At 42.9% G+C, this 17,500-nt stretch overlaps 2 protein-coding genes across 2 annotated transcripts in view; both read left to right on the top strand.

Moving 5' to 3' along the window:
* Positions 1-11,162, top strand: part of prozb (protein Z, vitamin K-dependent plasma glycoprotein b) — a 14,341-nt gene extending 3,179 nt beyond the window's left edge. The window contains exons 3-8 of the mRNA XM_067442350.1: positions 2,462-2,486; positions 3,427-3,540; positions 3,847-3,978; positions 6,338-6,402; positions 6,487-6,604; positions 9,860-11,162. Coding sequence (XP_067298451.1) covers positions 2,462-2,486; positions 3,427-3,540; positions 3,847-3,978; positions 6,338-6,402; positions 6,487-6,604; positions 9,860-10,374 — 969 coding nt within the window. The 3' untranslated portion in view covers positions 10,375-11,162. The remainder of the gene's footprint in view (positions 1-2,461; positions 2,487-3,426; positions 3,541-3,846; positions 3,979-6,337; positions 6,403-6,486; positions 6,605-9,859) is intronic.
* LOC137073827 (serine-rich adhesin for platelets-like) lies at positions 10,404-15,489 on the top strand. The gene is made up of 5 exons (XM_067442528.1): positions 10,404-10,407; positions 10,502-10,900; positions 11,216-12,847; positions 12,995-13,828; positions 13,976-15,489. The coding sequence occupies exons 1-5, from the start codon at positions 10,404-10,406 to the stop codon at positions 15,487-15,489; spliced, it is 4,383 nt and encodes a 1,460-aa protein (XP_067298629.1).
* Positions 15,490-17,500: the final 2,011 nt, after the last annotated feature.

Genomic DNA, 17,500 nt, shown 5'->3' on the forward strand with positions numbered 1-17,500 from the left:
CTGACCTCATAACTGACCACATCACTGACCTCATCACTGACCTCATCACTAACCACATCACTGACCTCATCACTAACCACATTACTGACCTCATCACTGACCACATCACTGACCTCATCACTGACCACATCACTGACCTCATCACTGACCTCATCACTGACCTCATCACTGACCACATCACTGACCACATCACTGACCTCATCACTGACCACATCACTGACCTCATCACTGACCTCATCACTGACCTCATCACTTAAACTGCAGATCTAAACACGAGGGGTCAGTCAGCGAGCTTTGTTTGGTCACAGTGGTTAACCCTTAATTGCGTGACTGTTTCGCCATTCCTACATATTGGGGTCTTTAGTGACCCAGCTCTATATCTAACTCTGATAGATCTCTTTCTGTCAGGATAATATATAAAACTCCTGATGTTAGCAATCACAGAAGAATAAAATGAAGCACATTTGGTTCCCTTCTGGAGCTTGTAAGGGTTCAGTTAGAGCAGATGTTTTATCCCGTCATCATCTGTCCTCATCAGAGCTCGTTCAGCATCTGCTCATATTCGCCATCTCACGCATATTCTCCAAACTCATGTTCAACGTCTTCTAAATCAATATTTCCCTCTCTGACAGCTTCTTCAGCAGATCGTCATCAGTGGCTCTAATATCTGACTGTGTTCAGTTCTCGCTCTCTGCAGTAAATCTCTGAGATATTTCAAGTTTTGCCGATTATGGTTTAGTTTCCTGCCTGCAGTGACTATGAGTGTAACGGCACTTCATCATTGCGTATCATTCCACCTTGTGGAATAAAGCTGATATGCTCCTATTTCGTCATTATAGATTCATTTATCATAGTGCAGAAAACAAAAGCGTACTCTTACACACCCCGGGTCGTTAGCGACCCTATACAATTTTGACCAAAAACTAGCAGAAAAACAGGCGTTTAATTATAATTGAATTATTATTTTTTTTGATATATTGTTTAAAGTAGATTGATTGAGGAATACTGGTTCCTAAAAGTTGATATCTAACTTTAAAAAATGAATGAGGAGGAGGAGGAGGAGGGTAGTGATAGATGTCTGGGTCGCTAATGACCCGAGGTATGCATTTAAGGGTTAAAGGGATAACCATAAATGAGCCTGTGGTGTTTATCTGCTGACCCCTCAGGGCATCTGAGACGGCGGTGCGTTTCTTCAGCCGAGAGCAAATGAAGATTTTTAACTCAACCGTTGCTGTGCCAGTCGAATAATGCAATGGCATTAGTTGAGAATATATGAGAGTAAAAAAAACATCTTAAACCCAGCAGCTCGTGACAACACATTGATGTCTTAAGGTACGAAACGATCGGTTTATGAGAGAAACAGAACAGTATTTATATCATTGTTACCGCAAATACAACACTATGTACATCAGCTTTCACTGCGCGACCACTTCCGGTGAGGGAGGTCAAGATACACGCTTGTGATCGCCGCAGTGAAAGCTGATTACATAGTGGTATATTGATTTGTATTCTTTCCGCTGTGTGTTAATAGGCCAGAGGAGAACTGAGTCTGGTTTCTCTAAGGTTTATTTTCCTCCATCATGCCCTGATGGAGTGTCGGTTCCTTTGGTCGCCTTTGGCTTGGCTTGCTCCGTTGGGGACACTAACATTATGATCAGAGTTATGCAACGGCTGAGTTAAAGATCTTCATTTGTGTTCTACTGAAGACACAAACACACCTATGATACCCTGAGGGTCAGCAGATAAACATCAGCCTCATTTTTGGTGAACTATCCCTTTAACACATTCATAACTATTCTAATGAAGTTTACCTTAATATACATGTAGGTCTCACTGTAAAGTGTGAACAGCACATAGAAGTTAGACATCTTGTTTAGCCGAGCATCTCTGTAATACTTTCCTATCAGCTCTTTGAATCAATATTGAAGCATGTGCTGACTGACAGCGCCGCCTGCTGGCCGGAACCGGTAATGAGGGCTTTACACTGCACTGAGAATGCGCTTTAGAAACGGAGCTCGGGGTCTTGAGGCGTGTTTTAAAAGATGAGGATGTTTACATCGAAAACAACCTTTAGTTTTTTCTATCGCCACTAGTCTAGGGCAAACAAAGTGCAAGAAGTTGTGTTAAAATCTATTTTTTTGACGTTGTATGAAAAGATATCACCGGCTAATTTAGACAGCGAAGCGCTACTCGCCCAGTTTTAGATCACAAGAAGACAATATAAGTGTTGTTATCTTCTGAAGTGAGCAGTCTCATTCTGATGAAGTTCGAGCTCTTTCGCTTGAGCGCGGGATAATTGTCTCTTCCCATCAAGAAAAAAATACATTATTATGTAAAAAAAAAAAAGACTCATAATTATGATATATACATATATATATATATTTTTTTTTTTGATTATTCTTCAAAGTAATTTAACAGAAACAGTTTCACTCATTACAACTCTATTTTTTCCCCTGTAAAGAATGATTTCTGGACCAAATACTACGGTAAGTCACATTTAGAAAATTGTATCATGCTTGAATTAAATGAAATGACCATTATACTAATGAACTGATAAATAAATCACAACCCTTTCATAGATGATAGCTCACACTGCCGGTCGCTGTTTGGATTTAAATATGCAAATGCTTAAGAGTCTCTGATTGGATCATTAACAAGCCACACACACACACACACCCGGCCATCCACGTGATGTAAAAGAACACGTGATTCCTCAGACCAGGCCACCTTCTTCCATCGCTCCGTGGTCCAGTTCTGATGCTCACGGGCCACTGTTGGTGCTTTCGGCGGGGTCAGGGGTCAGAGGTCAGAGGTCACCCTGACAGGTCCAGACGCCTCAAACTGAGCTGCTTTGTGTATTCTGACAGCTTTCTATCAGAACCAGCATTAACTTCTGGAGCAGTTTGAGCTCCAGTAGCTCGTCTGTTTGATCGGACCCCACGGGCCAGCCTTCGCTCCCCACGGTCATCAATGAGCCTTGGCCGCCCATGACCCTGTGGCCGGTTCTCCACTGGTCCTTCCTTGGAGCACTTTTGATAGATACTGACCACTGCAGACCGGGAACAGCCCACAAGAGCTGCAGTTTTGGAGATGCTCTGACCCAGTCGTCTAGCCGTCACAATCTGGCCAAACTCGCTCAAATCCTTACGCTTGCCCATTTCTCCTGCTTCACACACATCAACTCTGAGGAATAAATGTTCACTTGCTGCCTAATATATCCCACCCACTAACAGGTGATGGAGAGATCATCAGTGTTATTCACTTCACCTGAGATCAGGATTGACTCTTAAGCCTATTTAAATCCAAACGGACTGGGCAGTGTAGTTAATTATTATTGATCTGCTCTTTACTTTTACATGCAGCCTCCTCAGCATCATATTGAACTGATCTTAGCTTTATATTTCCCTCCCGTCGTGCCGTTCTCAGACGGGGATCAGTGCAGCTCGAGCCCGTGTAAACACGGCGGAACATGCAGAGACGGCATCGGCGGATATTCCTGCACGTGCCCCGACATGTACGGTGGAGCCGACTGTCAAACCGGTGAGTGTCAATCAGTCATCTTTATTTCTATCGCTCTTCTCCAACGCCGATTGTGTCAGAGCAGCTTCAGTGTTAAACAGGACAATACTGCAGCAGAATTAGATTTGGCTGTACAGTCGTTCTGGAGTAAACAGTGATGTTATCAGCTTATTTTAATTTATCAGAGAGAGACAATGTTGGCAGATCAGTGATATAGATTATAGAATTAAGACCTACTTTGGATATGTATTTGGATATGTATTTGAATGTGATGCTGTACACCAGTGAAAGTGATGCTAGTGATGTGTGTGTCGTGATGTTTTTCAGATAAATCCCAGTGTCCGTCTGGCGGGCCGTTAGCGTGCGAACACTTCTGCAAGCCGACGGCCGGCGCGTTTCGGTGCTTCTGCACGCGAGGCTACAGGCTTCAGAGCAACGGAAGGAGCTGCTCGCCTCACGGTACTGCAGAGATCCGGCTGGGCAATCAACCAACCAATCAATCAATCAATCAATCAATCAATCAATCAATCAATCAATCAATCAATCAATCAATCAACCAACTAATCAACCAACCAACCAACCAATCAACCAACTAATCAACCTACCAATCAATCAATCAATCAATCAATCAATCAATCAATCAATCAACCAACCAACCAATCAACCAACCAACTAATCAACCAACCAACCAACCAATCAACCTACCAATCAATCAATCAATCAACCAACTAATCAACCAACCAATCAACCAACCAATAAATCAACCAATCAACCAACCAACCAATCAACCAATCAACCAATCAACCAATCAACCAACCAATCAACCAACCAACCAACCAATCAACCAACCAACCAATCAACCAACCAACCAACCAACCAATAAATCAACCAATCAACCAATCAACCAACCAACCAATCAACCAATCAACCAACCAACCAACCAATCAATCAACCAACCAACCAACCAACCAACCAACCAACCAACCAACCAACCAACCAATCAACCAACCAACCAACCAACCAACCAACCAATCAACCAATCAATCAATCAATCAACCAACCAACCAACCAATCAACCAACCAACCAACCAATCAACCAACCAACCAACCAACCAATCAACCAACCAACCAATCAATCAACCAACCAACCAACCAACCAACCAACCAACCAACCAACCAACCAACCAATCAACCAACCAACCAACCAACCAACCAACCAACCAACCAATCAACCAATCAACCAACCAACCAACCAACCAACCAATCAACCAATCAACCAATCAACCAACCAATCAACCAACCAACCAATCAATCAATCAATCAATCAATCAATCAATCAAATATTAAACCAACTTTTTTTATCAAGACCTCGGCCACGTTTACATGTGACATTTCAACCTCTCCAGTAAAAAAAAACACGTGCTCACGTCAGTTTTCAGAAAAATTTCATTTACTGGTTTATACTCTATGGCTGTCAAAATTGCTCAAAAAAGACTTTTGAATTTTGCCTCTAAAAACATTCGAACTATTCGAACATCTGGGTGTGCATTTTGTCAATGACGCGCATTACGTCAATAACAGGACAAATGATACAAAGGGACATAACTACTTGTGTAGGTTGTCTATTTAAGTTTAAACATGTTTGACAAAGTATTACTTACACCAAAACAAGTAAATTAACTAATGGCCAAGACTGCAGACCTCTCTCTCTCTCTCTCTCTCTCTCTCTCTCTCTCTCTCTCTCTCTCTCTCTCTCTCTCTCTCTCTCTCTCTCTCTCTCGCCCTCTCTCTCTCTCTCTCTCTCCATGAGGCATGGTATGCTAACTGTATCTTGCATAGCTTGCATATAACTTTATCTCATGAATCAACAATTTTACCTCCTACCGACCAAAACCCAACGTACTTCCAGAGATGGCTTTAGATTTTGGAATTAAAATCGCTTTCTCTGCCGCGGTAGAGATGGGCTCTGCACTTTCTGCCATCTTCACTGCAAGACGAGTCAACTTTCAGCAGTGACTCCTGTGACCTGTGATCACTGATCTGAGACCTGTGCCTGAACCCTCAAGACTTTGTGGGGTTGAGACCAAGACTTGGTGGGGTTGAGACTGAGACTTTGTGGGGTTGAGACCAAGACTTTGTGGGCTTGAGACCAAGACTTTGTGGGGTTGAGACCAAGACTTGTTGGGGTTGAGACCAAGACTTTGTGGGGTTGAGACCAAGACCAAGACTTTGTGGGTTTGAGACCAAGACCAAGACTTTGTGGGTTCGAGACCAAGACCAAGACTTTGTGGGGTTGAGACCAAGACCAAGACTTTGTGGGGTTGAGACCAAGACTTTGTGGGGTTGAGACCAAGACAAAGACTTTGTGGATTTGAGACCAAGACCAAGACTTTGTGGGTTTGAGACCAAGACCAAGACTTTGTGGGGTTGAGACCAAGACTTTGTGGGTTTGAGACCAAGACCAAGACTTTCTGGGTTTGAGACCAAGACCAAGACTTTGTGGGGTTAAGACTAGACCAATACTTTGTGGGGTTGAGACCAAGACCAAGACTTTGTAGGGTTGAGACCAAGACTTTGTGGGGTTGAGACCAAGACTTTGTGGGTTTGAGACCAAGACCAAGACTTTGTGGGGTTGAGACCAAGACCAAGAATTTGTGGGTTTGAGACCAAGACTTTGTGGGTTTGAGACCAAAACCAAGACTTTGTGGGTTCGAGACCTTCGAAAAATGGTCTTGAGTACTACAACACTATATCTGTGTTCTCATTGGCTGCTTTGAACGTTTGGATCATGTGACACTGACCTCCTCCATGTTCTCAGTTCAGAACCCGTGTGGGATGACGGAGAAGTCCAGCTTCTGTCCTGATGGCCAGTGCCCATGGGAGGTGAGAACCGACCACATTACCCAGCATCCCTAGCACTGATGATGTTGATGATGATGATGATGACGATGATGATGATGTGTGCAGGTGCGGTTCATGAACGCCAGCAGTGATGTTATCTGTCACGGTGTGATTGTGGGCCGTAAGTCGGTGTTGACATCAGCTTTGTGTATGTCAGTCCTGCAGGAGCGGCACGTCACTCTCGGTGAGCACAAACCAACCATACCATTAAAAACATAAGGTCACTTTAAAGGGTGACTTCAGTAATTTAGCACATGGCTTTGTATCAGTAGAAACCCGGCAATATATTCGAATGATCGTATATTTATGTATTTTATTTCTGGACAAAATCCTCCGATGACACAAATATCTGAGGATGTTTTGTCCAGAGCCTAAAGACTACAGCCAGTAGAGGAGCTATTTAGACTAAAGACTACAGCCAATAGAGGAGCTATTTAGACTAAAGACTACAGTCAGTAGAGGAGCTATTTAGACTAAAGACTACAGTCAGTAGAGGAGCTATTTAGACTAAAGACTACAGCCAGTAGAGGAGCTATTTAGACTAAAGACTACAGTCAGTAGAGGAGCTATTTAGACTAAAGACTACAGCCAGTAGAGGAGCTATTTAGACTAAAGACTACAGTCAGTAGAGGAGCTATTTAGACTAAAGACTACAGCCAGTAGAGGAGCTATTTAGACTAAAGACTACAGTCAGTAGAGGAGCTATTTAGACTAAAGACTACAGTCAGTAGAGGAGCTATTTAGACTAAAGACTACAGCCAGTAGAGGAGCTATTTAGACTAAAGACTACAGCCAGTAGAGGAGCTATTTAGACTAAAGACTACAGTCAGTAGAGGAGCTATTTAGACTAAAGACTACAGTCAGTAGAGGAGCTATTTAGACTAAAGACTACAGCCAGTAGAGGAGCTATTTAGACTTAAGACTACAGTCAGTAGAGGAGCTATTTAGACTAAAGACTACAGCCAGTAGAGGAGCTATTTAGACTAAAGACTACAGCCAGTAGAGGAGCTATTTAGACTAAAGACTACAGTCAGTAGAGGAGCTATTTAGACTAAAGACTACAGTCAGTAGAGGAGCTATTTAGACTAAAGACTACAGCCAGTAGAGGAGCTATTTAGACTAAAGACTACAGTCAGTAGAGGAGCTATTTAGACTAAAGACTACAGTCAGTAGAGGAGCTATTTAGACTAAAGACTACAGTCAGTAGAGGAGCTATTTAGACTAAAGACTACAGCCAGTAGAGGAGCTATTTAGACTTAAGACTACAGTCAGTAGAAGAGCTATTTAGACTAAAGACTACAGCCAGTAGAGGAGCTATTTAGACTAAAGACTACAGCCAGTAGAGGAGCTATTTAGACTAAAGACTACAGCCAGTAGAGGAGCTATTTAGACTAAAGACTACAGCCAGTAGAGGAGCTATTTAGACTTAAGACTACAGCCAGTAGAGGAGCTATTTAGACTTAAGACTACAGCCAGTAGAGGAGCTATTTAGACTAAAGACTACAGCCAGTAGAGGAGCTATTTAGACTAAAGACTACAGCCAGTAGAGGAGCTATTTAGACTAAAGACTACAGCCAGTAGAGGAGCTATTTAGACTAAAGACTACAGCCGGTAGAGGAGCTATTTAGACTAAAGACTACAGCCGGTAGAGGAGCTATTTAGACTAAAGACTACAGCCAGTAGAGGACCTATTTAGACTAAAGACTACAGCCAGTAGAGGAGCTATTTAGACTAAAGACTACAGCCGGTAGAGGAGCTATTTAGACTAAAGACTACAGCCAGTAGAGGAGCTATTTAGACTAAAGACTACAGTCAGTAGAGGAGCTATTTAGACTAAAGACTACAGCCAGTAGAGGAGCTATTTAGACTAAAGACTACAGTCAGTAGAGGAGCTATTTAGACTAAAGACTACAGTCAGTAGAGGAGCTATTTAGACTAAAGACTACAGCCAGTAGAGGAGCTATTTAGACTAAAGACTACAGTCAGTAGAGGAGCTATTTAGACTAAAGACTACAGTCAGTAGAGGAGCTATTTAGACTAAAGACTACAGTCAGTAGAGGAGCTATTTAGACTAAAGACTACAGTCAGTAGAGGAGCTATTTAGACTAAAGACTACAGCCAGTAGAGGAGCTATTTAGACTAAAGACTACAGCCAGTAGAGGAGCTATTTAGACTAAAGACTACAGCCAGTAGAGGAGCTATTTAGACTAAAGACTACAGCCGGTAGAGGAGCTATTTAGACTAAAGACTACAGCCGGTAGAGGAGCTATTTAGACTAAAGACTACAGCCAGTAGAGGAGCTATTTAGACTAAAGACTACAGCCAGTAGAGGAGCTATTTAGACTAAAGACTACAGCCAGTAGAGGAGCTATTTAGACTAAAGACTACAGCCGGTAGAGGAGCTATTTAGACTAAAGACTACAGCCAGTAGAGGAGCTATTTAGACTAAAGACTACAGCCAGTAGAGGAGCTATTTAGACTAAAGACTACAGTCAGTAGAGGAGCTATTTAGACTAAAGACTACAGCCAGTAGAGGAGCTATTTAGACTAAAGACTACAGCCAGTAGAGGAGCTATTTAGACTAAAGACTACAGCCAGTAGAGGAGCTATTTAGACTAAAGACTACAGTCAGTAGAGGAGCTATTTAGACTAAAGACTACAGCCAGTAGAGGAGCTATTTAGACTAAAGACTACAGCCAGTAGAGGAGCTATTTAGACTAAAGACTACAGTCAGTAGAGGAGCTATTTAGACTAAAGACTACAGTCAGTAGAGGAGCTATTTAGACTAAAGACTACAGTCAAGTAGAGGAGCTATTTAGACTAAAGACTACAGCCAGTAGAGGAGCTATTTAGACTAAAGACTACAGCCAGTAGAGGAGCTATTTAGACTAAAGACTATAGCCAGTAGAGGAGCTATTTAGACTAAAGACTACAGTCAAGTAGAGGAGCTATTTAGACTAAAGACTACAGCCAGTAGAGGAGCTATTTAGACTAAAGACTACAGTCAGTAGAGGAGCTATTTAGACTAAAGACTACAGTCAAGTAGAGGAGCTATTTAGACTAAAGACTACAGTCAGTAGAGGAGCTATTTAGACTAAAGACTACAGTCAAGTAGAGGAGCTATTTAGACTAAAGACTACAGCCAGTAGAGGAGCTATTTAGACTAAAGACTACAGCCAGTAGAGGAGCTATTTAGACTAAAGACTACAGCCAGTAGAGGAGCTATTTAGACTAAAGACTATAGCCAGTAGAGGAGCTATTTAGACTAAAGACTACAGTCAGTAGAGGAGCTATTTAGACTAAAGACTACAGCCAGTAGAGGACCTATTTAGACTAAAGACTACAGCCAGTAGAGGAGCTATTTAGACTAAAGACTATAGCCAGTAGTGGGAGCTTTTGGGTGAAGTAACCCTTTTAAGTGTGTGTTGTTGTCTTCCAGCGGTCCGTGACTCAAGCGTAACGCTGGGGGTCTCCAGCTGGACTCCTCATAAGCGATACGCATCCGGTCCGGAGGACGACCTGGCCTTCCTGGAGCTGAAGGAGCCATTTCCGGAGCACATGTCCATTATCCCGCTCTGCCTACCGGAGAAAGACTACAGCGAGAACATTCTGATGGGGGCGGGCCGAGAGGGTGTGGTCATGGGCGGAGCCAGCCACTCTTACCTCTCATTGGACGACTGTCGTGACTCTCTCAATCTCACGTTCTTAATGACCAATAAGATGTTCTGTATGGAGAGGCATGCAGCTAGTGCTTCCATCGGCACCAAACTGAAGCGGTGTGAGGTGAAGTCCGGGAGTCCCGTTGCTACAGTGGAGGGAAAGACGGCGTTCCTGACGGGCCTTTCTCTGCCGGTCCGAGGCTGTGATAACGAACTTGTGTTCACCAAACTGTCCCGGTATCTGCACTGGATCCGGCCGCTGCTGCATGCATCCGAGAAGGAACAACAACGATGAAGAAACGACAGCAATAACCTGAGAATCTTATGTGTGGGTCATATTTCACTGCAAAATACCGTATATAACCGAATATAAGACGAGGTTTGTGTCCTAAAAATAGGCTTAAAAATCCATTAGTATCCAGCTGCAGCCCTGCACCACACCAGTTTCAGAACACCGGTATCAGAACACCAGTTTCAGAACACCAGTTTCAGAACACCAGTTTCAGAACCCCAGTATCAGAACACCAGTTTCAGAACTCCAGTTTTAGAACCCCAGTATCAAAACACCAGTTTCAGAACACCAGTATCAGAATACCAGTTTCGGAACTCCAGTTTTAGAACCCCAGTATCAGAACACCAGTATCAGAACACCAGTTTCGGAACTCCAGTTTTAGAACCCCAGTATCAGAACCCCAGTTTCAGAACACCAGTATCAGAACCCCAGTTTCAGAACCCCAGTATCAGAACACCAGTATCAGAACACCAGTTTCAGAACACCAGTTTCGGAACTCCAGTTTTAGAACCCCAGTATCAGAACACCAGTATCAGAACACCAGTTTCGGAACTACAGTTTTAGAACCCCAGTATCAGAACCCCAGTTTCAGAACACCAGTATCAGAACCCCAGTTTCGGAACACCAGTTTTAGAACCGCAGTATAAGAACCCCAGTATCAGAACTTCAGTTTCAGAACCCCAGTATCAGAACCCCAGTATCAGAACCCCAGTTTCAGAACCCCAGTTTCGGAACCCCAGTTTCAGAACACTAGTTTCAAAACCCTAGTATCAGAACATCAGTTTCAGAACCCTAGTATCAGAACATCAACTTCAGAACCCCAGTTTCAAATCCCCAATATCAGAACACCAGTTTCAGAACCCCAGTTTCAAAACCCCAGTATTAGAACACCAGTTTCAGAACCCCAGTTTCAGAACCCCAGTATCAGAACACCAGTATCGGAACACCAGTTTTGGAACCCCAGTTTCAGAACCCCAGTTTCAGAACACCAGTATCAGAACACCAGTATCGGAACACCAGTTTCGGAACCCCAGTTTCAGAACCCCAGTATCAGAACCTCAGTTTCAGAACACCAGTATCAGAACCCCAGTTTCAGAACCCCAGTATCAGAACCTCAGTTTCAGAACACCAGTATCAGAACCCCAGTTTCAGAACCCCAGTATCAGAACACCAGTTTCAGAACACCAGTATCAGAACCCCAGTTTCAGAACCCCAGTATCGGAACCCCAGTATCAGAACACCAGTATCAGAACACTAGTTTCAGAATCCCAGTATCAGAACACCAGTATCAGAACACCAGTTTCGGAACCCCAGTATCAGAACCCCAGTTTCGGAACCCCAGTATCAGAACCCCAATATCAGAACACCAGTTTCGGAACCCCAGTATCAGAACCCCAATATCAGAACACCAGTTTCGGGAACCCCAGTATCAGAACCCCAGTTTCGGAACCCCAGCATCAGAACCCCAATATCAGAACACCAGTTTCAGAACCCCAGTATCAGAACCCCAGTTTCGGAACCCCAGTATCAGAACCCCAGTATCACAACCCCAATATCAGAACCCCAATATCAGAACACCAGTTTCGGAACCCCAGTATCAGAACCCCAGTATCAGAACCCCAGTATCAGAACACCAGTTTCGGAACCCCAGTATCAGAACCCCAGTTTCGGTACCCCAGTATCAGAACCCCAATATCAGAACCCCAGTTTCGGAACCCCAGTATCAGAACCCCAGTATCAGAACCCCAGTATCAGAACCCCAGTATCAGAACCCCAATATCAGAACCCCAGTATCAGAACCCCAGTATCAGAACCCCAGTATCAGAACCCCAGTATCAGAACCCCAATATCAGAACCCCAATATCAGAACCCCAATATCAGAACCCCAGTATCAGAACCCCAGTTTCGGAACCCCAGTATCAGAACACCAGTTTCAGAATCCCAGTATCAGAACACCAGTTTCAGAACCCCAGTTTCGGAACCCCAGTATCAGAACCCCAATATCAGAACACCAGTTTCGGAACCCCAGTATCAGAAACCCAGTTTCAGAACCCCAGGATCAGAACCCCAGGATCAGAACCCCAGTTTCGGAACCCCAGTATGAGAACCCCAATATCAGAACACCAGTTTCAGAACCCCAGTATCAGAACCCCAGTATCAGAACCCCAGTATCAGAACCCCAATATCAGAACCCCAGTATCAGAACCCCAGTATCAGAACCCCAGTATCAGAACCCCAGTATCAGAACCCCAATATCAGAACACCAGTTTCAGAACCCCAGTATCAGAACCCCAGTATCAGAACCCCAATATCAGAACACCAGTTTCAGAACCCCAGTATCAGAACCCCAGTATCAGAACCCCAGTTTCAGAACACCAGTATCAGAACCCCAGTTTCGGAACACCAGTTTTAGAACCGCAGTATAAGAACCCCAGTATCAGAACTTCAGTTTCAGAACCCCAGTATCAGAACCCCAGTATCAGAACCCCAGTTTCAGAACCCCAGTTTCGGAACCCCAGTTTCAGAACACTAGTTTCAAAACCCTAGTATCAGAACATCAGTTTCAGAACCCTAGTATCAGAACATCAACTTCAGAACCCCAGTTTCAAATCCCCAATATCAGAACACCAGTTTCAGAACCCCAGTTTCAAAACCCCAGTATTAGAACACCAGTTTCAGAACCCCAGTTTCAGAACCCCAGTATCAGAACACCAGTATCGGAACACCAGTTTTGGAACCCCAGTTTCAGAACCCCAGTTTCAGAACACCAGTATCAGAACACCAGTATCGGAACACCAGTTTCGGAACCCCAGTTTCAGAACCCCAGTATCAGAACCTCAGTTTCAGAACACCAGTATCAGAACCCCAGTTTCAGAACCCCAGTATCAGAACCTCAGTTTCAGAACACCAGTATCAGAACCCCAGTTTCAGAACCCCAGTATCAGAACACCAGTTTCAGAACACCAGTATCAGAACCCCAGTTTCAGAACCCCAGTATCGGAACCCCAGTATCAGAACACCAGTATCAGAACACTAGTTTCAGAATCCCAGTATCAGAACACCAGTATCAGAACACCAGTTTCGGAACCCCAGTATCAGAACCCCAGTTTCGGAACCCCAGTATCAGAACCCCAATATCAGAACACCAGTTTCGGAACCCCAGTATCAGAACCCCAATATCAGAACACCAGTTTCGGGAACCCCAGTATCAGAACCCCAGTTTCGGAACCCCAGCATCAGAACCCCAATATCAGAACACCAGTTTCAGAACCCCAGTATCAGAACCCCAGTTTCGGAACCCCAGTATCAGAACCCCAGTATCAGAACACCAGTATCAGAACCCCAGTTTCAGAACACCAGTATCAGAACCCCAGTTTCGGAACACCAGTTTTAGAACCGCAGTATAAGAACCCCAGTATCAGAACTTCAGTTTCAGAACCCCAGTATCAGAACCCCAGTATCAGAACCCCAGTTTCAGAACCCCAGTTTCGGAACCCCAGTTTCAGAACACTAGTTTCAAAACCCTAGTATCAGAACATCAGTTTCAGAACCCTAGTATCAGAACATCAACTTCAGAACCCCAGTTTCAAATCCCCAATATCAGAACACCAGTTTCAGAACCCCAGTTTCAAAACCCCAGTATTAGAACACCAGTTTCAGAACCCCAGTTTCAGAACCCCAGTATCAGAACACCAGTATCGGAACACCAGTTTTGGAACCCCAGTTTCAGAACCCCAGTTTCAGAACACCAGTATCAGAACACCAGTATCGGAACACCAGTTTCGGAACCCCAGTTTCAGAACCCCAGTATCAGAACCTCAGTTTCAGAACACCAGTATCAGAACCCCAGTTTCAGAACCCCAGTATCAGAACCTCAGTTTCAGAACACCAGTATCAGAACCCCAGTTTCAGAACCCCAGTATCAGAACACCAGTTTCAGAACACCAGTATCAGAACCCCAGTTTCAGAACCCCAGTATCGGAACCCCAGTATCAGAACACCAGTATCAGAACACTAGTTTCAGAATCCCAGTATCAGAACACCAGTATCAGAACACCAGTTTCGGAACCCCAGTATCAGAACCCCAGTTTCGGAACCCCAGTATCAGAACCCCAATATCAGAACACCAGTTTCGGAACCCCAGTATCAGAACCCCAATATCAGAACACCAGTTTCGGGAACCCCAGTATCAGAACCCCAGTTTCGGAACCCCAGCATCAGAACCCCAATATCAGAACACCAGTTTCAGAACCCCAGTATCAGAACCCCAGTTTCGGAACCCCAGTATCAGAACCCCAGTATCACAACCCCAATATCAGAACCCCAATATCAGAACACCAGTTTCGGAACCCCAGTATCAGAACCCCAGTATCAGAACCCCAGTATCAGAACACCAGTTTCGGAACCCCAGTATCAGAACCCCAGTTTCGGTACCCCAGTATCAGAACCCCAATATCAGAACCCCAGTTTCGGAACCCCAGTATCAGAACCCCAGTATCAGAACCCCAGTATCAGAACCCCAGTATCAGAACCCCAATATCAGAACCCCAGTATCAGAACCCCAGTATCAGAACCCCAGTATCAGAACCCCAGTATCAGAACCCCAATATCAGAACCCCAATATCAGAACCCCAGTATCAGAACCCCAGTTTCGGAACCCCAGTATCAGAACACCAGTTTCAGAATCCCAGTATCAGAACACCAGTTTCAGAACCCCAGTTTCGGAACCCCAGTATCAGAACCCCAATATCAGAACACCAGTTTCGGAACCCCAGTATCAGAAACCCAGTTTCAGAACCCCAGGATCAGAACCCCAGGATCAGAACCCCAGTTTCGGAACCCCAGTATGAGAACCCCAATATCAGAACACCAGTTTCAGAACCCCAGTATCAGAACCCCAGTATCAGAACCCCAGTATCAGAACCCCAATATCAGAACCCCAGTATCAGAACCCCAGTATCAGAACCCCAGTATCAGAACCCCAGTATCAGAACCCCAATATCAGAACACCAGTTTCAGAACCCCAGTATCAGAACCCCAGTATCAGAACCCCAGTATCAGAACACCAGTTTCAGAACTGCAGTTTCAGAATCACGATTCAGAAATCGTGGATTTTGATTGGATCGATGTCGCCAATCTTTAACAACAATACTTTTAAATAAAATCACTTTTCTGTAAATATAATATACATGCCATGATGTACAATGATTAACATTTTAAAACATAGCCTATTGATCATGGACCCTTAATAAAGACAGTAGACAGGCAGAACTATACACAGTTTTTATTTTACAAATATAAATAAATGAATAACATGCTGTAAAGTGTTTGCCATTTGACTATAGATATATATTCGTATTATTCATGCTAATATTTCGTTCACATTCATATTGTTAAGAATAATACTGACAGAAAATAGCCTTTGATATTTAATGTTAATGGACACAACACTGTAGTTTATTGTTACTTCAACAATACTACAACCTTTTTGTTTTAAATATATATTAGGCCTAATACATTCGTAACATGTTAAAACGTGTTTCCCATTTGACTCTATATTCAATCGTATTATTTTGATTGAAAATAATAGACAGAGAATGTGTCATTTCTATTTTTCAAATGTCAAATAAAAATAACCATTTAATAAAAGACCTTAAAGTGAAACGTGTTGCTCTGAAATAAATCAATAAACATGGGACGTATATCACATATTTCTAAAATAATACGTTTAAAACGAATTTAAACGGCACATAATAAAAAATAAAAACATCTTAAAACAAAAACGTGACTCTGAAGGCCATATCACGGCATTTCTGCACAAATACTTGAAGAGATTAAAGTGTTTTCATCCCTGAAAATGAAATTAATGCAGTTTATTAATGAATAATTATTTAATATTTAGACAAATAATATACTTTCACAAATGCAAAAAAAAAAGCTTTAATGACAAAACGTGAAATACTTGAAAAGATGAAAGTGTTTTCATACCTGAAAAAAAAGTTTAATTGATAATTATCTTAATATTAAGACAAATAATATGTTTTGACAAATGCAAAAAAAGCTTTAATGATAAAATGTGAAAGATGTGAACAGATTCAGTACTCATGACAGAAATATCACACACAACTCCACATATTCTCCTCATGCGTCTGTTCTCATCGCACTGGCTTAAAGGCATGTTTCTCTTGTTCAAGCTATGAATAGAAAAGTACGTTTATGACAGTATCTGAAAGGGAGAAAGCAGAGGTAACAGTAGAGGGCGCCAACACCACAGGCTGGTGATTAGTGGCAGGGTTATGAATTATAGATCAGTGTAATGTGCAGCGTAAAGGCCCATTTGCTCTGCTGGTCTTATTATAACCCCACCGTTCGGTTTGTTTCAGGACCATAATGTCAGATGTGTTTGATTAAAGCAGATGGTTATGGTCTAAATATCTTCACAGTACCATTGTTACAGACATACATAAGTATTGTATTTTTGTGAGAAGGTTATTCATTTGTCACTCATTCATTTCTGAACTCATTGGCAGAGAGCACTTTATTTGTGACAAATTAATCCAAATATCTAATGAATGGTGTTAAAATGTTTTTTTTCCTTCTCTAAACGGTCAGAAAAAAGGTACATTTCTGTCCCTGTGGCGGTACCCGCAGGTAAAAACTGAAAAGGTACTAATATGCCCCCTTAATGTTCTACGATGTACCTGTAAGGGACTATTTCTCTTAGCGTACTGATATGTACCGTTATGGGGTGAGTGAGGTACATAGACGTCCCTTTTTCACTTCTGTACCTCAGAGCACCGCTCCAGTCACAGCACTGTATTGTAATGAATTATCAGTTAGAATTTTTCAAATAAAATTATTTTTCTGTGAAAACCAGATTTTTTTCACAAAAAAATATCCCTAAAAAAAAACATCTGGAAAATGGGGGTCAGCTTATATTCAGGGTCGTCTGATATTGGGGTATATACGGTAACTATAGAAATGATATCGTGCAAGTTGTGAATCATAGAAATGTGCATTTGCAGATGATATTTACAGCTGCTGTCAGTCTGATGATCCCCAGAGCCTGAAGAGTAAAACACTGAAGCATTCGTCTGTTTGTTTGAGTGGCATTTCAAGTTCTGACTCA

The sequence above is a fragment of the Pseudorasbora parva genome, chromosome 4 (genome assembly GCF_024679245.1).
Source record: "Pseudorasbora parva isolate DD20220531a chromosome 4, ASM2467924v1, whole genome shotgun sequence".
Lineage (NCBI taxonomy): Eukaryota > Metazoa > Chordata > Actinopteri > Cypriniformes > Gobionidae > Pseudorasbora > Pseudorasbora parva.